The sequence below is a fragment of the Papio anubis genome, chromosome 1, assembly GCF_008728515.1.
Source record: "Papio anubis isolate 15944 chromosome 1, Panubis1.0, whole genome shotgun sequence".
Taxonomy (NCBI): Eukaryota; Metazoa; Chordata; class Mammalia; order Primates; family Cercopithecidae; genus Papio; species Papio anubis.
The window spans coordinates 93819665-93844082 of record NC_044976.1 but is presented as its reverse complement, the minus strand read 5'-3'; the positions used below and the strand labels follow the sequence as shown (position 1 = coordinate 93844082).

Genomic DNA, 24418 nt, shown 5'->3' with positions numbered 1-24418 from the left:
TACATAGGGGGTGACCAACTTTTCAGAGAGTCAACCAGGGCACAGCCATACCAGTCCAGAGGCATAACAACATATGAGAAAGAATTATGCAGAGGTTTTATTACTTTAACACACAAATATGAAGAATAGGTATTTATTTGAAATTATTATTCTATACTAGTTTTCTGTTATAATAAATGCTTTTATTTAAACAAGATGGAAGAAGTGCAGATTAATTTACATGTGCTTGCCTGTCTTATCCCAGACTTGAGAGACACGGTCTCCTTAGGTGCTTGCACATCTCCTCCATCAAGCCTGTATTAGTTTGCTAGTGCTGTCATAACAAAGTACCAAAAACTGGGTGGCTTAAGCAACAGAAATGTATTGTCTCACAGTTACGGAGGCTAGAAGTCCAAGATCAAGGGGTTAACAGGATCATGTGCTCTCTGCAGGCACTAGGGAAGAATCTGTTCTAGGACTCTCTGCCAGCTTCCTGCAGTTCCTTGGCTTGTGGCAGCCTAACTCCAGTCTCCACGTGGCATTATCCCTGTGTGCATGTCTGTGCCCAAATTTCCCCTTTTCATAAGGATACCAGTTATAGCAGATTAGGGGCCCACCATATTTTAATACAAACTCAACTAACTACATCTACGATGACCCTGTTTCCAACTGAGGTTACATTCTAAGGTATTGGGAGTTAGGACTTCAACCTATGAATTTTGGAGGGGACACAATTCAACCCATAACAATGCCCGATCCCAAATTCTTTCCTGCCTATTGTGCAATATGTTCTGTATTATCTCCCTAATTAAATTTTATGTGTCTTTCCCTCTGTCTATAACGTATCATTATATACTAATATATATAAAATACCACAGATTTCCATATACAATAATAACTTTCCTTCTCAGTGACATCTGGGACAGTCTGGTGTTGATATCATAACTGTTCTCATTTTCATTATCTGAACTCTCAGAAAATAGTCACAGTATTCACAGTGTGGTAGGCTAAACTAACACTATGTTAATACAAATCACAACAGTTACTCCAATGGGCAAAGTCAATGATAGACTGTTACTGCTAACAATTACAACACACTTAAGTTGCATCAGCGGATGATCCATTACTGTGAACTGCAAATCATAGTTGCCATGATTTTGTTGTATCACAGGAAGGGGTTTCCCAGGCTGCAGGATTTTCAGTAGTAAAATGGTAGGACTAGGACAGCTCTGAATAGGCCACTCTTATCTTTGTTTTATTATAAATGCATTTAGGCTGGGCATGGTGGCTCACACAGGTAATCCCAGCACATTGGGAGGCCGAGGCAAGAAGATCACTTGAGCCTAGAGGTTCGAGACCAGCCTGGGCAAACACAGCAAAACCCCATCTCTATACAAAAACTAAAAATAACAAATAATTCATTTTAATGTATATTCAAAATCACATTTGCAGCTTAAAAAAAAAAAAAAGCAAAGGGATGAGAAAAGCACAAATGTCTGAGCCCTCTAATTTATTCAGCATAAAGAAGCACTTTAAAGATAATAAGGAACAAATTGCCATTTGCATTTCAAACTCCTTAGGTATTTTGTGTGCTTTTTTAATGAAAAAATTTGGTGCCTTTTCAAAGTTTAGGTGAGTTTTCTCAAAAGAATTGCTTGGAATATTTAAGAAGAAGTTAAAATAACAAGTAAAGTAAAACAAGACAAATTAAATGTTCTGGTTTTTTTGCTACCTCTGTAGTTAAATTCCATAGTGAATTAGGGCAAGGAGAACTTTGAAAATAGTACACAACTAAAATATCACTCAAGGGGACAAAAAAATGAAAGGAAAAAGTTATTTTAATGAGATTCTTACTTCAGCCAGACACAAACATCTTAGAAAGATTTGTATTATGGCTGGGTGTGGTGGCTCACGCCTGTAATCCCAGGAGGAGGACGAAGCAGGCGGATTACGAGGTCAGGAGATCAAGACCATCCTGGCTAACACGGTGAAACCCCATCTCTACTAAAAATACAAAAAATTAGCTGGGCGTGGTGGCGGGCGCCTGTAGTCCCAGCTACTCAGGAGGCTGAGGCAGGAGATGGGGTGAACCCGGGAGGCAGAGCTTGCAGTGAGCCGAGATCGTGCCACTGCACTCCAGTCTGGGTGACAGAGTGAGACTCTGTCTCAAAAAAAAAAAAAAAAAAAGAAAGAAAGATTTGTATTATTATAATCCCTCACTAAGATAAATTCATGTATATAATAAACATGAAGCATTAAAAAAATTATAGGTGAACTTTTTACTCCTTAAGGATAATTTCTCTCATTCATAACACTGACTCTGACTTTCTCCCCTCAAAGGTGATTTTTCTTCTGATCTATTTTTCCTAACAATTCTCTTTAGTTGTTCTAAGTCTATGGCATTCTACATAACTACATTCAATATTTAGAGAACATGACAGACCAGACTGCTGCAAAACGTTATTAGTTAATGTGTTCCTAAGGTCAGCCAAAATTCTTGCTAAATTTCTTACTATATCCTTCAAATAAATAGTTTTTCCAAAGATGAGATCAAATATCAAAATTTATTTTTATACAACTTATAAAGTATTTTAAAGCAGACTCCCCAAAGTCATGTAAAATATCAAAATACAACAGCCTGAGCCTTAATTCAACTTTAAAAACCATTTTAGACTGGGCGCAATGGTGCACACCTGTAGTCTGACTCAGCTACTTAGCTAAGGCAGGAAGATCACCTGAATCCAGAAGTTTGAGGTTGTGGCTGTAAACTGTGATCACACTACTGCACACCAGCCTGGGTGACACGGCGAGACAGTTTCTTAAAACAAAATTTTAAAAGATTCTAAAAATTTCTCTCTAGTTAATATTAACTTTAAAAATTAAAAAAAAAATCACGAAATATACTATAAGACCTTTTTTGAGAGTTTAAAATATTACTTTTTCCAACTCCTTTCATATTGGTAAAGAGTTAAAAGTATTAACCAAAGTACCAAATAAATATCAGATAAAACTTGACTTCATGATTTTCATTAAGTACTAAAAGAGTCATTGTAAAAACCAAAGTACCAAATAAATATCAGATAAAACTTGACTTCATGATTTTCATTAAGTACTAAAAGAGTCATTGTAAAAATGGTAAATCTGATGTTATGTTCATCTAAACAACTTTGGCCAAAGTGCAAAGTTTCCACACTTTGAGGAAACTGTCTCTTGAATTTGAAAAAAATTGGGCATAACATCTTGGCCCTTCTCATTCCTCTCTCCTCTTCCCAAAGAGAATGGTTAGTTCTAGTATTTTTAGCCCAATGGTTCTCGTGTAGTTCCCAGATAAGAGCATCAGCATGACCTGGGAACTTGCTAGATATGCATATTCCTGGGCCCCATCCAAGACATACTGAATGGGAAACCATGAGGGGTGGGACCAGCAGCTGTGTTTTGCAGGCCCTCCAGGTGATTCCAAGGTATACTAAAGTGAGAGAAGTGCTTTCCTAGTCTAGAAATTGCCAGGCATCTATAAGCCCCAAGGACCTAGCTCCCTACTTCTCAGAAACCGTGCTGAGCAAAGGTTTATAAACACCTACCCCAGACTGCACAGCTCTTAAGGTGGACCTGCTACATTCCTCTAGAACAGTTTTTCCTGACCCCTTAACTCTTAGCTGGGAGAACCCCCAGTCAACTGTCTCCACAGATGCCTCTGTTTATCTATTAAAGTACTTAGCTCCTTGCAAATATGTACATTTCCTGTTCCTTATTCACTACTATATCCATAGAGCCTCACACAGTGCCTGGTCCATGTTTCCTGAGTTAAACCTTGCCTTCTCACTGCTGTTAAACAAGCACATCACCTCTAAAGTCAAAATCCAAAGAGTCCTTCAGGCCTATTTCTGAGTGGGAGGGAGGATTATCAGAATATTAGCCTTTGGCTGGACGTGGTGGCTCATGCCTATAATCCCAGCCTTCAGGAGGCTGAGGCAGGAGGATCATTTGAGCCCAGTCAGGGCAACATTAGTGAGACCCTGCCTCTTAAAAAAAGAAAGAAAAAAAAAGAACACTCACATTTCATTCCAAAAGAAAAGAGAAAATCATCCAGATTTTAATCTCATAAAGATACCAGTGGAACAGAATTAGAAGTTACCAAACTTGTTATGAGAAAATAAAAATGTCTGAATCTCCAAACATTGATACATTTAGATTTAGTGAAGCAAGGCTGGTAAAAGTGGGTAAGCACGCAGAAGAGGTAGGGGAATGTAGGGCCCACGTAACAGAAGTAAAACATCTAGAAGCAGACAGTTAGTAAGCACACTAGCAAACTAAGGAGCAATAGGATGTAGTCTAAAAGAAAGACAAACCAGGGTTATAGCTCTGCCCTTACAAGCTGTGTGACCTTGTGCCTATTACTGAACTCCTCTGATCCTATTCCAAGAAATCTATAACAAAGGGTTAATGCTTTTAAACTGGGTGGAGCCCACCACAGCTCAAGGAGGCCTGCCTGTCTCTGTAGACTCTACCTCTGGGGGCAGGGCATAGCTGAAGAAAAGGCAGCAGAAACTTCTGCAGACTTAAACATCCCTGTCTGACAGCTTTGAAGAGAGTAGTGGTTCTCCCAGCACAGAGTTTGAGATCTGAGAACGAACAGACTGCCTCAAGTGGGTCCCTGACCCCCGAGTAGCCTAACTGGGAGGCACCTCCCAGTAGGGGCCGACTGACACCTCATACGGCCAGGTGCCCCTCTGAGATGAAGCTTCCAGAGGAAGGATCAGGCAGCAACATCTGTCATTCTGCAATATTTGCTGTTCTAGGGCCTCTGATGGTGATACCGAGGCAAACAGGTCTGGAGTGGACCACCAGCAAACTCCAACAGACCCGCAGCTCAGGGTCCTGACTGTTAGAAGGAAAACTAACAGAAAGGACATCCACACCAAAGCCCCATCTGTACATCACCATCATCAAAGACCAAAGGTAGATAAAACCACAACGATGAGAAGAAACCAGAGCAGAAAAGCTGAAAATTCTAAAAATCAGAGCAGCTCTTCTCCTCCAAAGGAACGCAACTCCTCGCCAGCAACAGAACAAAGCTGGATGGAGAATGACTTTGACGAGTTGAGAGTAGAAGGCTTCAGACTATCAGTAACAACAAACTTCTCCGAGCTAAAGAAGGATGTTCGAACCCATCGCAAAGAAGCTAAAAACCTTGAAAAAAGATTAGACGAATGGCTAACTAGAATAAACAGCGGAGAGAAGACCTTAAACGACTTGATGGAGCTGAAAACCATGGCACAAGAACTACCTGACGCATGCACAAGCTTCAGTAGCCACTTCGATCAAGTGGAAGAAATGGTGTCAGTGATTAAAGATCAAATGAATGAAATGAAGTGAGAAGAGAACTTTAGAGAAAAAAGAGTAAAAAGAAATGAACAAAGCCTCCAAGAAATATGGGACTATGTGAAAAGACCAAATCTATGTCTGATTGGTATACCTGAAAGTGACGGGGAGAATGGAACCAAGTTGGAAAACACTCTTCAGGATATTATCCAGGAGAACTTCCCCAACCTAGCAAGGCAGCCAACATTCAAATTCAGGAAATACAGAGAATGTCACAAAGATATTTCCTCGAGAAGAGCCAACTCCAAGACACATAATTGTCAGATTCACCAAAGTTGAAATGAAGGAAAAAATCTTAAGGGCAGCCAGAGAGAAAAGTCGGGTTACCCACAAAGGGAAGCCCATCAGACTAACAGCAGATATCTCGGCAAAAACTCTACAAGCCAGAAGAGAGTGGGCCACCAATATTCAACATTCTTAAAGAAAGGAATCTTCAACCCAGAATTTCATATCCAGCCAAACTAAGCTTCATAAGTGAAGGAGAAATAAAATCCTTTACAGACAAGCAAATGCTGACAGATTTTGTCACCACCAGGCCTGCCTTACAAGAGCTCCTGAAGGAAGCACTAAACATGGACAGGAACAACCAGTAACAACCACTGCAAATGCATGCCAAATTGTAAAGACCATCGATGCTAGGAAGAAACTGCATCAACTAATGGGCAAAATAACCAGCTAACATCATAATGACAGGATCAAATTCACATATAACAATATTAACCTTAAATGTAAATGGGCTAAATGCTCCAATTAAAAGATACAGACTGACAAATTGGATAAAGAGTCAAGACCCATCAGTGTGCTGTATTCAGGAGACCCATCTCACATGCAAAGACACACATAGGCTCAAAATAAAGGGATGAAGATCTACCAAGCAAATGGAAAACAAAAAAAGGCAGGGGTTGCAATCCTAGTCTCTGATAAAACAGACTTTAAACCAACAAAGATCAAAAGAGACAAAGAAAGCTATTACATAATGGTAAAGGGATCAATTCAACAAGAAGAGCTAACTATCCTAAATATACCTGCACCCAACACAGGAGCACCCAGATTCATAAAGCAAGTCCTTAGAGACCCACAAAGAGACTTAGACTCTTACACCATAATAATGGGAGACTTTAACACCCCACTGTCAACACTAGACAGATCAATGAGACAGAAGGTTAGCAAGGATATCCAGGACTTGAACTCAGCTCTGCACCAAGAGGACCTAATAGACATCTACAGAACTCTCCACACCAAATCAACAGAATATACATTCTTCTCAGCACCACATTGCACTTATTCCAAAATTGACCACATAGTTGGAAGTAAAGCACTCCTCAGCAAATGTAAAAGAACAGAAATTATAACAAACTGTCTTTCAGACCACAGTGCAATCAAACTAGAACTCAGGATTAAGAAACTCACTCAAAACTGCTCAACTACATGGAAACTGAACAACGCGCTCCTGAATGACTACTGGGTATGTAATGAAATGAAGGCAGAAATAAAGATGTTCTTTGAAACCAATGAGAACAAAGACACAACAGCAGAATATCTGGGACACATTTAAAGCAGTGTGTAGAGGGAAATTTATAGCACTAAATGCCCACAAGAGAAAGCAGGAAAGATCTAAAATTGACACCCTAACATCACAATTAAAAGAACTAGAGAAGCAGCCGGGCGCGGTGGCTCAAGCCTGTAATCCCAGCACTTTGGGAGGCCGAGACGGGTGGATCACGAGGTCAGGAGAGTGAGACCATCCTGGCTAACATGGTGAAACCCCGTCTCTACTAAAAATACAAAAAACTAGCTGGGCGAGGTGGTGGGCGCCTGTAGTCCCAGCTACTCGGGAGGCTGAGGCAGGAGAATGGCGAGAACCCGGGAGGCGGAGCTTGCAGTGAGCCGAGATCCGGCCACTGCACTCCAGCCTGGGCGACAGAGCAAAACTCCATCTCAAAAGCTAGCAGAAGGCAAGAAACTAAGATCAGAGCAGAACTGAAGGAGATAGAGACACAAAAAAGCCTTCAAAAAATCAATGAATCCAGTAGCTGGTTTTTAAAAAGATCAACAGAATTGATAGGCCACTAGCAAGACTAATGAAGAAGAAAAGAGAGAAGAATCAAATCAACACAATAAAAAATGATAAAGGGGATATCACCACCAATCCCACAGAAATACAAACTACCATCAGAGAATACTATAAACACCTCTATGCAAATAAACTAGAAAATCTAGAAGAAATGGATAAATTCCTGGACACATACACCCTCCCAAGACTAAACCAGGAAGAAGTCAAATCCCTGAATAGACCAGTAACAGGCTCTGAAATTGAGGCAATAATTAATAGCCTACAAACAAAAAAAAGTCCAGGACCAGACAGATTCCCAGCCGAATTCTACCAGAGGTACAAAGAGGAGCTGGTACCATTCCTTCTGAAACTATTCCAATCAACAGAAAAAGAGGGAATCCTCCCTAACTCATTTTACGAGGCCAGCATCATCCTGATACAAAAGCCTGGCAGAGACACAACAAAAAAAGAGAATTTTAGACCAATATCCCTGATGAACATCAATGAAAAACTCCTCAATAAAATACTGGCAAACCGAATCCAGCAGCACATCAAAAAGCTTATCCACCATGATCAAGTTGGCTTCATCCCTTGGATGCAAGGCTGGTTCAACATATGCAAATCAATAAACATAATCTATCATATAAACAGAACCAAAGACAAAAATCACATGATTATCTCAATAGATGCAGAAAAGGCCTTTGACAAAATTCAACAGCCCTTCATGCTAAAAACTCTCAATAAACTAGGTATTGATGGAATGTATCTCAAAATAATAAGAGCTATTTATGACAAACTCACAGCCAATGTCATACTGAATGGGCAAAAACTGGAAGCATTCCTTTTGAAAACTAGCACAAGACAGTGATGCCCTCTCTCACCACTCCTATTCAACACAGTGTTGGAAGTTCTGGCCAGGGCAATCAGGCAGGAGAAAGAAATAAAGGGTATTCAGTTAGGAAAAGAGGAAGTTAAATTGTCTCTATTTGCAGATGACATGATTGTATATCTAGAAAACCCCATCGTCTCAGCCCAAAATCTCCTTAAGCTGATAAGCAACTTTAGCAAAGTCTCAGGATACAACATCAATGTGCAAAAATCAGAAGCCTTCTTATACACCAATAACAGACAAACAGACAGCCAAATCATGAGTGAACTCCCATTCACAATTCCTTCAAAGAGAATAAAATACCTAGAAATCCAACTTACAAGGGACGTGAAGGACCTCTTCAAGGAGAACTACAAACCACTGCTCAACGAAATAAAAGAGGACACAAACAAATGGAAGAACATTCCATGCTCATGGATAGGAAGTATCAACATCGTGAAAATGGCCATACTGCCCAAGGTAATTTATAGATTCAATGCCATCCCCATCAAGCTATCAATGACTTTCTTCACAGAATTGGAAAAAACTAAAGTTCATATGGAACCAAAAAAGAGCCCACATTGCCAAGACAACCCTAAGTCAAAAGAACAAAGCTGGAGGCATCACGCTACCTGACTTCAAACTATACTACAAGGCTACAGTAACCAAAACAGCATGGTACTGGTACCAAAACAGAGATATAGACCGAAGGAACAGAAAAGAGCCCTCAGAAATAATACCATACATCTACAACCATCTGATTTTTGACAAATCTGACAAAAACAAGCAATGGGGAAAGGATTCCCTTTTTAATAAATAGTGCTGGGAAAACTGGCTAGTCACATGTAGAAAGCTGAAACTGGATCCCTTCCTTACACCTTATACAAAAATTAATTCAAGATGGATTAAAGACTTAAATGTTAGACCTAAAACAATAAGAAACCCTAGAAGAAAACCTAGGCAATACCATTCAGGACACAGGCATGGGCAAGGACTTCATGACTAAAACACCCAATTAAACTAAAGAGCTTCTGCACAGCAAAAGAAACTACCATCGGAGTGAACAGGCAACCTACACAATGGGAGAAAATTTTTACAATATACCCATCTGACAAAGGGCTAATATCCAAAATCTACAAAAGAACTCAAATAAACTTACAAGAAAAAATCAAACTGCCCCATCAAAAAGTGGGCAAAGGATATGAACAGACACTTCTCAAAAGAAAACATTGATCAGCCAACAGACACATGAAAAAATGCTCATCATCACTGACCATCAGAGAAATGCACATCAAAACCACAATAAGATACCATCTCACACCAGTTACAATGGTGATTATAAAAAAGTCAGGAAACAACAGATGCTGGAGAGCATGTGGAGAAATAGGAACACTTTTACACTGTTGGCAGGACTGTAAACTAGTTCAACCATTGTGGAAGATAGTGTGGCGATTTCTCAAGGATGTAGAACTAGAAATACCATCTGACCCAGCAATCCATTACCGGGTATATACCCAAAGGATTATAAATCATACTGCTATAAAGACACATGCACACATATGTTTATTGTGGCACTATTCACAATAGCAAAGACTTGGAACCAACCCAAATGTTCATCAATGACAGACTGGATTAAGAAAATGTGGCACATATACACCATGGAATACTATGCAGCCACAAAAAAGGATGAGCTAATGTCCTTTGTAGGGACATGGATGAAGCTGGAAACCATCATTCTCAGCAAACTATCGCAAGGACAGAAAACCAAACACCGCATGTTCTCACTCATAGGTGGGAACTAAACAGTGAGAAAACTTGGACACAGGAAGGGGAACATCACACACCGGGGCCTGTTGTGGGGTGGGGGAACGGGGGAGGGATAGCATTAGGAGATATACCTAATGTAAATGACGAGTTAATGGGTGCAGCTCACCAACATGGAACATGTACACATATGTAACAAATCTGCACATTATGCACATATACCCTAGAACTTAAAGTATAATTTAAAATATTAATTAATTTTTTTAAAAAAGTATCAAGAGGCCAGGGTGGTGATTCATGCCTGTAATCCTAGCACTTTGGGAAGCAGGAGGATCACCCAGTGGTTTGAGACCAGCCTGGGCAACATAGGCTGACCCCATCTCTACAGAAAATTTTTAAAAATTAGCCAGGTATAGTGGTGAATGTCTATGGTCCCAGCTACTCAGGAGGCTGAGGCAGGAAGATCACTTGGCCCTGGGAGGTCAAGGCTGCAGTGAGCCCTGACAGTGCCACTGCACTCCAGCCTGGGCAACAGAATGAGACTCTGTCTCAAAAAAATAAATTAAATAAATAAATAAATAAATAAGTATCAAGGGATGCTGTAGGACCAGAAATAAGAATACTTAAAGTTTTAAAAGGAACTGAGAGACAACTAGCATTCCCTAACTACATTGGGAGGAAGAAGGGAAGACCAATAGAGGTATGAACATTAAATTCTTGTCCACCATAGCAAGAAAATACTATCTAACATTATTACCCAACATTGACAAATCAAGATGTGGACAGTCTCTGAACATGGCCACATAAATTCCTTCCCTCCCTGTATGTGCAACATGTTCCTCATATCAAGAGATGATCTTATTTCCCACCCCTTAAATCTGAACTGCCGTTAGCAACTCACTTGATAAATAGAATATACTGGAATTACCTATGTAGTGAGTCTTCTGAAGCCACATCCTAAGAAGCTTTGCAGCTTCCTCCTGGGTCTCTTGGAACAATCACTCTTGAAATGTTCTTCAGAACACAATTACGAGGCTGTGAGAAGCCCAAGCTACATGAAAGGACCACATATAGATACTTTCCCACTGAACTCCTACCAATGAGCCTTTAGATAATTCCAGCCTCAGCTGCCATTTAACAGCACCCACATGAGACATCAAGCAAGACTGCCCAACTGGCTTGCTTTCTCCTTTCATTTTTTAAAAATATAATTAAGAACTCATGAATCAATGGATTTCAATCAACCACAGTCATTATTCTAATTGATGATCAAAATGTCACATTTTAAGCCAAGAGAAGAGCCTTCATATTGGATCTTGTGTCCTTTTGACACAGTCCCATTAGTCTTTGATAGGTTCCTTGCTTTCTGACCCAAGATTGCCACTTCAATGTGTAAAATGAAAATTTAAATTTTCATTTTGATAACATTTTTATAATATACATGTTATATATTTATATGAGAAATGCTGTTTTTGATATACACATATACACGTATGCATATAGGAAAAAAGTACATTCCTCAATGTAACTGATAAGTAAGTAAATAATATAATAGTTATATAGGTTGTGAGACTGGGGCATCATTTTTTCTTTTTGCTTGTCAATGTTTCCTAATCCTCAAATAAAAATGAATTACCTAAAATAACTTTTTTTAATGGACTCTGCTAAAACATTATTTATCTCAGCTTTTTATTTACAATATTGCTTTTAGGGAATATTGCCTCCAATATTGCTTTTGGAAACCACTGATTTCCAAATGCATTCTTTTATGGTTCTCCTTCTACCTTCTGAGTTCTCCTTTGCCTGATCATCCTTCTTCTGGTCCCTGACCCTGACTGCACTGTCCTTTACACAAACCTTCATTTCTAATGGCATATGGGCCACTTTCTCCTGGGATAGCCATGCATCTCCAAAAACCTCTTAACATCTCAAAGTATCTCTCCAAACTGCTTCTCCCATTTCCTTCCATGGTGTCATCTTCCTCTAGTGCTCCGGATCATTTTGGTCTCTTCTTTCCCTTCCTTCCCTGAAATCCAAATTAGATACTGTGCTCTACTCACTGCAAAGTGACTCAGATTTGTTTCCTCCTCATTAATACAATCACCGCTATAACCATCAAAATTAGCTTCTTTGTAATCTGTCACCTATATTACTTCAATCACCTCTCCCCCAATCAGATTTTTTCTGCATATCACCATCAGCTTTATCTTTCTAACATGCCAATTGTATCAGGTTATTTTCTGGCTAAAGATCCTACAACTATTCCATGAAAAGCAAAAATGCAAGGCTGGTGAGTTAGAATTTTCACTCCACCTATCGGCTGGCCCTGTCTTACTCATCCAAATGTAGAACCATCACTCATGTCTATGCATATCCCATACCCTGACAGCCTAAGTCCTCAAGATCACCCATAAAGATCTGACATCTCAGTGACTTTCCTCAAAATGTCTTCTGTCCTAGGAAGCCTTCCCTACTTTTTTTCCAACCTAAATATGCATATTTTTGAAGGCTGAGTTTAAATCCCATCTATCTCAAAAGCTCTCTTAGAAAATTCAAAAAGGCATAAATATATATATGAACATTTATGCAAAACTTATATAAACTGCAAGAATATACATCAAGTACTACCAGTAGTTATCTCTGGAGAATCAGACCTAGAAAACATTCTACTTACTAAACCCTATATTTCTATAAACTCAATTTTTTTAAATAAACATCTATATTCAGAAAAAAAATTAATAGAAATTAACACAATGATCTTTCCATTCCTTAAATTACTACAGTATTACTGATTGATCCCTAGCTGACATTTTAATTTTTAAATAGTATCTTATATTTAAATCTTACATCCCTAATTGAAACCACTGGTTCTATCCTATCGTTATCCCCTATGTCCCACCCTCCTTAGCTGAAAACCTCTGTAATACCTGGTTGATCCTGCCAGTAGGAAAAAAAGAAAAATAAAAAAATCCTAAAAAAAAAAAAACCTCTGTGAGTCACACTGAGGTGTAGAACTATGCTTCAGTAATCTTGCATCTATATTTTCTGGTCCTGTACACCATCAATATATCAGTGACTCTGGGCCCATTTAATCCAATACACCCATGACAGATAGCATCATAGGTGACACATAAGTCCATCAGCATAGGTGGCCATTAGATAAGATTCAGGTTATGCGTAATTCTTCATTACTTTATCCTTTTCTCTCCTAGTCAAGAAAACCTACTAAAATACAAATGAGATAGATGCTATTAAAGGGATAGGATTAAGTCTTTCTATAATATTTTTAAATAATTACAAATTCTGATACTTTATTGTTGGTAAATTAGGGCAAAACTCACAACTGATTTATGGTTAGTGTGGTGTCTCCACTCTGTCATCTACCTTTAAGGAGATTTGCATAGAGTAAAACCCACATTTGCCATGTCCTCTGCATGACTGTGAGGGGAAACAAAACAGGATTTGTCTGATCCCTTCCGCAGCTTAAAAGAAAATTCTCCTTTTAGCAAGTGATTATGGAAGTCCGGATTTTCTTACTATGGGAAATTTTTCTACCAGCTAAGAGTGGCTAAGACCAGAGGTTTAAAAGGTAGGAGGGAAAGAGAACTAAGTTATGCACCTACTACTGCTAATATGGCACTAAATACTGACTGTTCTACCACCAAAGGCCTGGACAGAAATGGGCACCCTTTCCCTACTATACTACACTACACTGCACTGTACTACACTACAACTGTATGTTGGTAGGAAATAAGTTCTGGGCACCCCAAGTTGGAATCCTGTGTAAAAATGTGACTGTGTTCTATAGTGGCAATGATGGGGCATTTTTTAACAGGTAATAGACTGACCCAGAGTCTCAAGCACAATTGAAATGGGCTTGAGACTCTGGGTCAGTCTATTACCTATTAATGGAAACCGTTTCAGGGTACAATCAACCTAGAATTGAGGTTTGGAAACAAAATCTATTACTATGTTTAATAACTATTTGCTTAATTGTAATCATTCAAGGTTTTTGATGATTTGCTTATAAGACAGAGATGAAGGTTTGAGATAACACACAGGATTGGACTGCCAAATCAGACTCATGTGAAACAGTGTTCCTACCTAGCATTAAGCTCTACTAAATGTTACAAAGATAGAGAGCATCAAACAATTCAAATGAAGCAGAGAGAGGTCTGGGACATCAAGGGCCACTGGAAACCCAGGTCTTTCTTTCCTTGCTGTGTGCCTACATGACCTTCTCCAAGGAGCTGTGCCTTATAGATCCTGGGTTCTTTACTATAGGTAATCCTTACCCAGGGACACCCTGCTAAGGGCATTTCAGAGTTAATGTTTCTTCTTCCTAACAAACATCAGTACTCTATTTATCCTAAGTCCTGTTGACAAGGAGATTAGACTGGGCCACATGCCTTCTTTTTCTCCCCTCCTGTCCCCTAAGGAAGTGAATGGACTGGCAGGCCAGCTGCGTTCACCCCTTCCTCTTAGGGTTACTTAAGAACTTGGTGACATAACTTAGCTTATTGCTCATTCCCCCATTGTCTAGTTCTCTTGCATTAGAACTAAATCAAATCATTTCAACAAAACAGTTGCATCACAAAATCTCAGAATTAGAATAAAACCTTAAAGATTATTTAGTGCAAGCTCCTACCTAAAGCTTCTGCTGATTGTACCTACTTTTGTATCTATCTGATTAAAGCTATCTTACAGTAGAATAGCCACTTTAAAAGGCCTTTCCATTGTGATAATCTTCCAATCACTGAGGATGTCTTTCTTCCATAAAAGAGAAGTCTCCCCTACCTCTCTTTACCACCCCATTGGTCCTAGTCTCAACATCAGAATCAATCCACAGTAAGTCTACTCCCCTTTCCACTGAGTAGTCCTTTCACATTTCCAGGGACATTTCAAGGCCATCATGTCCTTCTAGTTCTGAGTTTTTCTAGGCTGACATCTCTAGGTCCTTCAATTGTTTGTTATAATACAATAGCTACCTAATCTAGTATCTCCTCTCTACAGTTAACTAGCAGCTTTGTTCCAGATAAATGCAAGTTTAGGGACTTCAGATGATGACGGTCTTGGATATGGTCTGACCGGGCAAACTATGTGTGAATTGGATACCATGCCTCCCCTAATAGAATCTAAATTTGAAAAAGCTTTCTGTTTTAGCAGATGTGACATACTATTGGCATAACTGAGATACAGTCATCTACCACCTCCAGGTCATTCTGTATCCTTATGCATTGTTGAACCCAAATGCAAAACTTAACATTTATCACTATTAAGTTCCACCCATTTGTTTCAGTTTATAGTTCCAGGATGAAGCCTTTCTAAAAATGTAATACATTGGCCAATACGTTATCAGTTCTCCTTCCTAACTGTGTTTCAGTTATCTGATAAGCTTGCTTTAACTTTTTTATTATGGTAAAATATATATGACATAAAATTTACCCTTTTGACAATTTTTAAGTGTACAATTCAGTGGCATTAAGTACATTCATTTTGTTATAGAACCATCACCACCATCCATCTCCAGAACTTCCCATATTCCCAGATGGAAACTCTGTACCATTAAACAATAATTCCCCATTATCCCTTCTGCCCAGCCAGGATCACGGCCACTGCACTCCAGCCTGGTGACAGAGCGAGACTCCATCTCAAAAAAAAGAAAATTAATAATAATAATACAATGGGCTTGGAAATGGATGCATATTGAATGATTTTCACGTTTAAATGTTTTCCAAATATATTCTAATTCATTATCTAAAGGCATGGTTTAATTGGAGATAGAAGGTGATTCACAAGGAACACACAAAAAAACGAAGGCTATCAAAGTAATCAGAAAGGGTGTACAAAGGATGGCAGTTTGTCCTTAAAAATTGGGGATTAAAGCCTAAATGTGTTCATTTCTCTTAGAATAAGAGATCAGCTTGTCATTTTTCTTTGATAATTAGTATCCTGCTCCGGGGTGAAAGATGAGTATCAGGAAAAAATGCTGTAGGATTTGTACGTCTCTATATAGACAGAAGAGGATTCATTAAGTTCTAAATTACTCTGCCAGAGAATTTTAAAACTTCAGTAAATATAGCAGGAAGATACAAAAATAGCAATCAAGACATTACATAACCTATAATACCTTAAATTCCAAAGAATCTTACTTTTCAACTATTTCTTCAGTAGGGATACATTTTAAACCTACAGGGAACTTGCTTCTATTTGTCACTTTAAGTTTTACTTTGTTCTAGTAACAAAATCATTTAAGAAAAAAAGCTTACTGCAAATAGTTTAAATGGTTACATAAGTATTAAGTCAAAGTGCTTTCCAAATACAAGCTCTCATTATTACATAAGTGATAAGAATTTCATGACCATTTACCCCCCCAAAATTATAATTATTATTTTTGTTAGCTTTACTTAGAATAACAAAATGCACAAAATGACCTGGGAATTCACTGCATAGAGAAAAACCTTCTTACAGTCAGTGAGTAACTACTGTAAGATTGGTAATAACATAGATCCATAGCATCTGTTAAGATTCATCATTTCATCTAACTTTTCCTATTTTGTTTCCCTATGAATAGATTCACTTTAAAAGATAAATTTTATACTATAACAATAGAAGACAGACATATAAAAAAGCAACCATCTTTAGGGAAAAAAAATTGCAGTTGCAATATATACCTTGAGTTCGTTGGTATATTTATGTTGAAAACCAAATGATTCTAGAGAAACCTAACAAATATACAAGGAATATAAAGTTGCTAGTTTACAAATGTATACATAGAAATTTTAGATACATAATTTAATATGCTTTACTGCCTGAGATCTTTTGGAAGAATCCTCTATTAACCTTGGTCTTTGAATTCTGATAAAGTCTGAGCAAGATTTCTCCACTGCTCCAAACTACTTAAATGTAATTATGGATGTATATGTAATTGCACATGGAGTTAAACAGAAAAGAAATATTTTCACTGGTTCATACCCTTTGCTGTTAAATCATAAATGCATCTAGAAATACAGACAAATATCTATAGCTACACAGTCCTGAAGGTTTTAAATGGAAATTCAAAGAATTAGGGTCATCTGCCTGTCTCAAAATCTATGAATACAAACAGACACACCAACACAGACACACAAAGTTATTATTTTAGTTAATACATAAGATAGCATATCACAAAAGCAATCCCTGAATGCATCTGGAGATGGTCTTTAAAAACTAAGAATTGTATGTTTAATTTATGTTCACCCTTACATCACTATTCCCAATCTTGTCTACTAGTTAGGCTACAGAAAATCCTGGAACTCACCAGTACAAGGTAGTATGCATACAGGGACGCACAATGATGTATTATAAAAAATTTGTCACCAATCACTTTCCAATACAAAATCATAATGGACAAATCTGTAAGAAAGACAAGTGAGTAAGGTATGACATAAGAAGAAAGTTGCACTGTTTATCCAAGTGTATTGAACTCTTTCTCCTGCCAACTCATCACTGTCCACTCTGAGCCCACAGCACTTTGTTCATCCCTCAGTTAGTCTGATTATGTACTTTACCATAAAATCTCTGCTCCTATATGCCTGTCTCACCCACTCTCCCGTGGCTCCTCTAAGATAAGGGCCAGGTTATGAGCATCTTTAGACCCTCAGAATCTAGCACAAGGCCTGGCATATAGGTTGGTGCAGAAGTAACTGTAATTTTTGCCGTTATTTTTAACCACAAAACTGCAATTACTTTTGTACCAACCTAATCATATGTAATATAATACTTGTTGAAAGCATAAATGAATAACTTGTTTCCAGAGTTAAAATAAACAAAAAATATTATTGAATAGAAATAATTTTAAATAAGCTTAAGTGACTGATTCTTGTCACTACAATAATTCGAACAGAGATAAGATGGTCATAGGGAAGGTACAAAATGACCAACTCATTTATAAAACAAATTGTACAAAAAATATTTTAAAAATAAAAAAGAGGCCGGGCGCGGTGGCTCACGCCTGTAATCCCAGCACGTTGGGAGGCCGAGGCAGGCGGATCACAAGGTCAGGAGATCAAGACCATCCTAGCTGACATAGTGAAACCCCATCTCTACCAAAAATACAAAAAATTAGCCGGGTGTGGTGGTGGGTGCCTGTATTCCCAGCGAATCGGGAGGCTGAGGCGGGAGAATAGCGTGAACCCGGGAGGCGGAGCTTGCAGTGAGCTGAGATTGCGCCCTGCACTCCAGCCTGGGCGACAGAGCGAGACTCTGTCTCAAAAAATAAATAAATAAAATAAAATAAAATAAAATAAAATAATGCAATTAAATACTAATTCAAAATAGTGACACCACCAAAAAAAAAAAAACCTATTAAAAAGAAAAACAAAGAAAAAAGCCTACTTCTGCAAATTTTACAAAAACAACACAAAACCATGACTACTGGAACACATTTCAAGAACTCCTGCAAGTGAGGGACCCTAAAAGTTAAACTTCATTAGTTTCACAGTCATTACACTTAAGAGCCTCATTAGGACAAAGAGGCACCATATCCTTGCTGATAAAAAATGTCTAGGTCTCAGTTGTTTGAGGCATCACTCTGTAACTCTGATCTTAAGTGAGAACCAGAAAGCCATTTCATGAAAAGACATTTCATGTTCTACCATCATGACAGGTACATTTTTCCTCTGTATGCGTCCTAAAGGCTGTCTCAAATAAACCAAAAGCATAGACTGTGTATTCTTTGCATAATTCCATGAGTATTTTACAAACAATTAGACAATAACATCTCACATACCAGAAATGAGGTAGCCTGAGGCAATAGCAATATTCACGTTTGCAAGTGATGGACCACCCCTGAGAAAAAAAAGGTTCCTTTTTAAAGTATATAGGTTATAGGTAACTGCTACTTCTTTTCTCTATAGAGACTGAAACATAATGAAATTGCTTTCTATAGATTCTCCAATGGTAAGCTGTCATCTTCGAATAAAATTGCAAAACACACAATGACAGTTTAGCCGAACTGTGACGCATCATGTGGTACTGGTGTTAGCAGAAAGATGCTATTCCCAGGATAATCTGAACCCACAGGGAATTTAGTAGCCTTCCTGTTCAAGATTAATTGTTTTCATCAAGAGATTTTCTAGAGCCCATGCCTTCCATGAATTTTACTCTACCTTCCCTGAAGTATACAAAATTTCCTTGAGGGTAAATCAACTCTTAGAATTCAAACTAGTCTGAAATCTTCTAAAGCACCTAAAGCCAATCTATATTTAGAATTCAAACTAGTCTGAAATCTTCTAAAGCACCTAAAGCCAATCTATATTGAGGTCCCCAGTGTTAGGAACAGACCTCCTGGGGATGACTGAGTACCCAGTGCATTTTCCAAACTTAAGTTTTTAGAACTACTCCCAGAATCCCACAATCCAGGGGCACAGCATTGCATCTGTTTTGTTTTAAATTGGAGAGTCATCCTTCATACTACCAGTGGCATTTATAATGGATTTAGAGTATACCTAAGGGCCAACTACAAGACACTCCAATGTATTAAGTTACCTACATGAATACCATAATTTCTTACATACATTAGCTAAAAGTTTTACTAAAATAATTTTACCAAAACATAATGAAATTTATAAATGTGTTTTCATGATTTGTTTGCAAAAAGCCTTAAGTGGAATCCCAGATGCTAATTTTTTTAAATTCCTTATTCTGAATCAGAGACTCAGTATCAAAAAATCATCTAGTCAGGAGGCTGGATATGGTGGCTCATGTCTGTAATTTTAGCACTTTGGGAGGCCAAGGTAGGCAGATCACTTGAGGCCAAGAGTTTGAGAACCATCTGGCATAACATGGTGAAACCCCATTTCTACTAATAGAAAAATTAGCCGGGCATGGTAGCACATACCTGTAGTCCCAGCTACTCAAGAGGCTGAGGCAGGAGAATCACCTGTACCTGAGAGGCAGAGGTTGCAGTGAGCTGAGATTGTGCCACTGCACCTCAGCCTGGGTAACAGGGTGAAACTCTATCTCAACAACAACAATCATCTAGTCCACTTCTGATTTTGAGGCAACATAGTATCACCATCATTCTACTGATGACTGGAAGGATTTGCCTCTCATTCCATGATAAGGAAATAATCATAACAGGACAGTTTAATTCTACTGTTTCAACCCCTATACATACCAAGGTCCTACAATTTATACTTTTGCTTCAAGAAACAAGTACAAATTATCAGTCCTTTATCTGGTTTATAATGTGAACTACTAGTGAAATTAAAACAAACTAAAATAGCTGAACTACAAATATTTAACAGAAAGATTTAGCATAAGTTTTGCCTTCTTTACAAATTTTGATCTATAAATACAACCAGGAAAATTAGACCTGGAATAAATCATGACATAAAATACAAAAATATGAAAAATTATGTTAAAGTTTGATAAGGCAAAATTTGAACAATGAATCAAATCTTTGTTATGAAATTTACTTCCCAAAAGAATTGGTTTTATTTTGCTGATGGTCATGTTAGTAAAATTAAAATTAAAATTTTTAAAAAGCTAGAAATTTTGTAGGTAGACTATATAAAAACCTAGTCATGGAATTAAATTCACTAAATTAATTCTCTTTGAAAAACAGCATCCCCATGAAAATATATCAATACTGATATTATTCTTATGGGAATAATTTTGTATTTATGAATAGAAAAACCTCCTTGCAGTCAAATGGTGGCGGTCAAAAGACCAGGCTAATCGCCCTACCTCCCCTGGAGCCCACAACCACCACATGTCAATGCATCACTTCTTTAAACATGCCTGCTCTCTCAAACTGAGCTGAACTAAGCCTTCTCATATAACACCAGGAAACAGTTTGCAAAATTTCTGCCATTGGAATCACATTTAAATTTTTCTAAAAGAACCATCTTACATGTTATCCTATTACTGCTGAACATAATTATTACTAGTACATTAGCGTTTCAAATCCTGTGATACTAAATTCCTATCACATGGCCATCTGTAACTTTCATTTCATCTCTTTGATATTAAACAATGAATCAAACATAAATTGGAGATAAAAAAGTCTTAAGTAGATATTATCCAAGTTGACCACTCTATCTCAATAACGATTTTTTTTTCTTCAGAATCGTGACTACAATAACTTGGCTTTACTCATTAACAGAGTAAAAATGTTTAAATTATCATCATATTCTCCTTGTTTGGGATAACAATTGCTACACTAAGGCAAAATAGCCTCCATTTGTATTCAAATCTAAAATAAATCATTTAAATGCACTTTGCTGAAATGTCTGAGCACAAGCATTTTAACAAAGCATACACCATCAATGTTTTCTGTTTTAAAGTAAGTGATGTTCTTATAAATAATTGATATCCAAACATAAATGAAATTGGCAATCTTAGAAAAAGAAACAGCTTACCAAAGTGGATCAGTTTTAGTAGGCTCATCGAATAAGAAAATGTACAGGCCAAAAATACCAACCACCAAAGAATGGCATGTGGATACTACCCTGAAATTAAACAAAATACACACAAAGTTTAGATTCTTTGCAATAAAATTTAATTCTGACAAGACACGGAACATTCCTTTTTTTTTTTTTTTTTTGAGACGGAGTCTCGCTTTGTTGCCCAGGCTGGAGTGCAGTGGCGCGATCTTGGCTCACTGCAAGCTCCGCCTCCCGGGTTCATGCCATTTTCCTGCCTCAGCCTCCCGATTCGCTGGGACTACAGGCGCCCGCCACCACACCCGGCTAATTTTTTGTATTTTCAGTAGAGACGGGGTTTCACTGTGTTAGCCAGGATGGTCTGGATCCCCTGACCTCGTGATCCGCCCACCTCGGCCTCCCAAAGTGCTGGGATTACAGGTGTGAGCCACGCGCCCGGCCTACACAGAGCATTCTTAACAAGTTGTACCTGGAAGCATTTATATATAGGGGTGGAGTATAACGGAGAGTATAATGCAAAATTGCCCATTTAGAAATCCAAAGGCCACAGCTTTAATTTGGAATAAAGAAGGAGGAAGATACCAAGGCCTGCAATTTCCTGCTAGAGAACTGGTAAATCACTTCTTGGTTAAAAGTTCTAAGACAGATAGATTCACACATGACAATGACTGACAGACTTTTGTGCAGACAGATGGCAACCGGCAAGGCCACTACCCTGTACTCTGGCTTGTTGCAACCTCCAGCCCCAACAGCATCAATACGAGATAAGTTTTCCTGCTCCAATCAGCTGGGAATGACTTCCAGATCTACTGGCTTTAACAAACTCCATATCCTTAAAACAATTCCAATGGATCATGATATGAAGATGTATTATCTTGAGAGACTTCAGTTTTTAAAGTACATTGATATGCACTATTGCACTTGGTTCTTGTAACAAATTTGTAAGAAAGCAAGGGTAGCTATTATTAGTCCCTCATTATCATTATTATGAAAGCACTTCTAAATAGACAAATTGAGGACCATGAATTTATACAGAAAATTTGTTTTTAAAAGAAACACCCAAGTGAAAGCACAATGTTCTCAAGATCCAGGTCAAGTTTTCTTTTATAGAAGGAATAAGTTTAACATAAAAATCATAGTTTCTATGAATATATCTTGTTAATAAATTTAATGATTTGACTAATTCCCAAGCTCTATGTTAAAGAACTCTATTTAGGATACTTTGTATTTATCCATACAATAAATTTTTTTTACCCAACAATTTCAGATTTCTCACATCTTTATCGAGAAGTTCACAAGTAATGAAGCTTCTTTTCATTAGGATAAAAAATGAGAGGTACAGCAAAGTTTTCTCTCTAAAAATTACTGGTGTGTAATAAAGTTTTCTCTACAATATGATCCCAAATCTTTAAAAGTAAGTAAAACATATCAACTAACGTTAGGTTTGGTATCAGAAAATTTCATTGTAACTTGAGAAACCAATATACTTGACCTAATAGTGTGTTACAAAATAGATATATCATGCTAAATCAAGCCATATTTTAAATGAGCAAAGATTCTCACTAATTTAAAGGCATTGACCAAGTATCATTTATAATATCTAAGAATCATTTTGAAATGTGAATAATTAATCAGATTTATCTGGTTTACAAGTCTAATTTAATTTTCATGCCAAGCACACCTGCATTCCATTTGAGCACAGGATAAAAACATAAATTCCTTGGCTGGACATGGTGGCTCACGCATGTAATCCCAGCACTTTGGGAGGCCAAGGTGGGCAGGTCACCTGAGGTCAGGAGTTTGAGACCAGCCTGGTCAACATGGTGAAATTCTGTCTCTACCAAAAATACAAAAATTAGCTTGGTATGGTGGTACATGCCTGTAATCCCAGCTACTCGGGAGGCTGAGGCACAAGAATCGCTTGAACCTGGGAGGCAAAGGTTTCAGTGAGTGGAGATCACACCAGTGTACTCCAGCCTGGGTGACAGAGCAAGACTCTGTCTCAAAAAAAAAAAAAAAAAAAATTAAATTCCTTGGTATCAAATAAAATACTCCTATTCAAAAATAGGAGCTCTCTATTGCTATTCAAAAATTCTATAAAATAAAAAATATATATAATCTCTCTCACTAACTTGTTTTACTGTTTGGTAACCATAGTCAGAAAGCTCCCTTTTGAAAAAACCTAACTTTGTATTTCCGACTCTCAGGCCTCAGATTCACTTCTCTTTTGAGATGTTATGTGGAAAATTCTAAGCCCTCAGCTGACGGAAATAGTGTATGATTCAGTATAGAAATGTTAAATGTTACTTGATCCGGTCAAATATCTCCCTCTGTAATGAAGAGGAAAAACAAATACCCTGCCCTAACTCATACACTATTCTGTATTAAAAGTCTATACTATTGTTTCAGAAACTTCTGTTAATAAAAGTTTTGTATTTTATTATTTAAAATTAGATTCCTAGCAAAGGAAAATTTAGATTCCTTAGTATCTAAAAAAAAACTCCAAGATGATACCCAAGATAAAATATTTCAATTTATTTTCAAAGAGGGTGGAAAAGAAATGTTTGTGCATGTAGAGAAATAGCACTCTAAGGAAATGATTAATGGCCATTTTAGAATAGCAATTTTAATTTAATCACAAGTAGTGCAAATATTGCCAACAGAAATTATATAGCTCAGTCAAAAAGAGCTAAATTTTAGAGAAACATTTAAAAATTAGTAGTATTTTAACACAATAAGACTTTCGATGTGATAGGCAAGAAACTGAATATAATTAAGAAAATTTTTTACAAGATATAACACCTGTAAGTATATACATTTTCAGAAAAAGTAACAATTGAGTACAACAATTTCTCACTTTTAATTAAACTGCTGTCTCTCAAGTGGGCATTTCCAGTAATTTTTTTTCCTCCATTTCTTTTTATACTAGATGGCTCAGACCAT

At 37.6% G+C, this 24418-nt stretch overlaps 1 protein-coding gene and 1 long non-coding RNA gene across 7 annotated transcripts in view; one reads left to right on the top strand and one right to left on the bottom strand.

Annotated features, from left to right (window-relative positions):
* LOC103886978 overlaps positions 1 to 4876 on the top strand; it is a 73041-nt gene extending 68165 nt beyond the window's left edge. Inside the window, exon 4 of the long non-coding RNA XR_004176282.1 lies at positions 4779 to 4876. This is a non-coding gene — a long non-coding RNA (uncharacterized LOC103886978). The remainder of the gene's footprint in view (positions 1 to 4778) is intronic.
* TLCD4 (TLC domain containing 4) overlaps positions 1 to 24418 on the bottom strand; it is a 122455-nt gene that overhangs the window by 31618 nt on the left and 66419 nt on the right. For all 6 annotated transcript variants that reach the window (XM_017944924.3, XM_017944911.3, XM_009213366.4 and 3 more), the window contains 3 exons: positions 21452 to 21541; positions 18817 to 18875; positions 17347 to 17441 (listed from right to left, as the gene is read on the bottom strand). In XM_017944924.3, coding sequence (XP_017800413.1) covers positions 17347 to 17441; positions 18817 to 18875; positions 21452 to 21541 — 244 coding nt within the window. The remainder of the gene's footprint in view (positions 1 to 17346; positions 17442 to 18816; positions 18876 to 21451; positions 21542 to 24418) is intronic.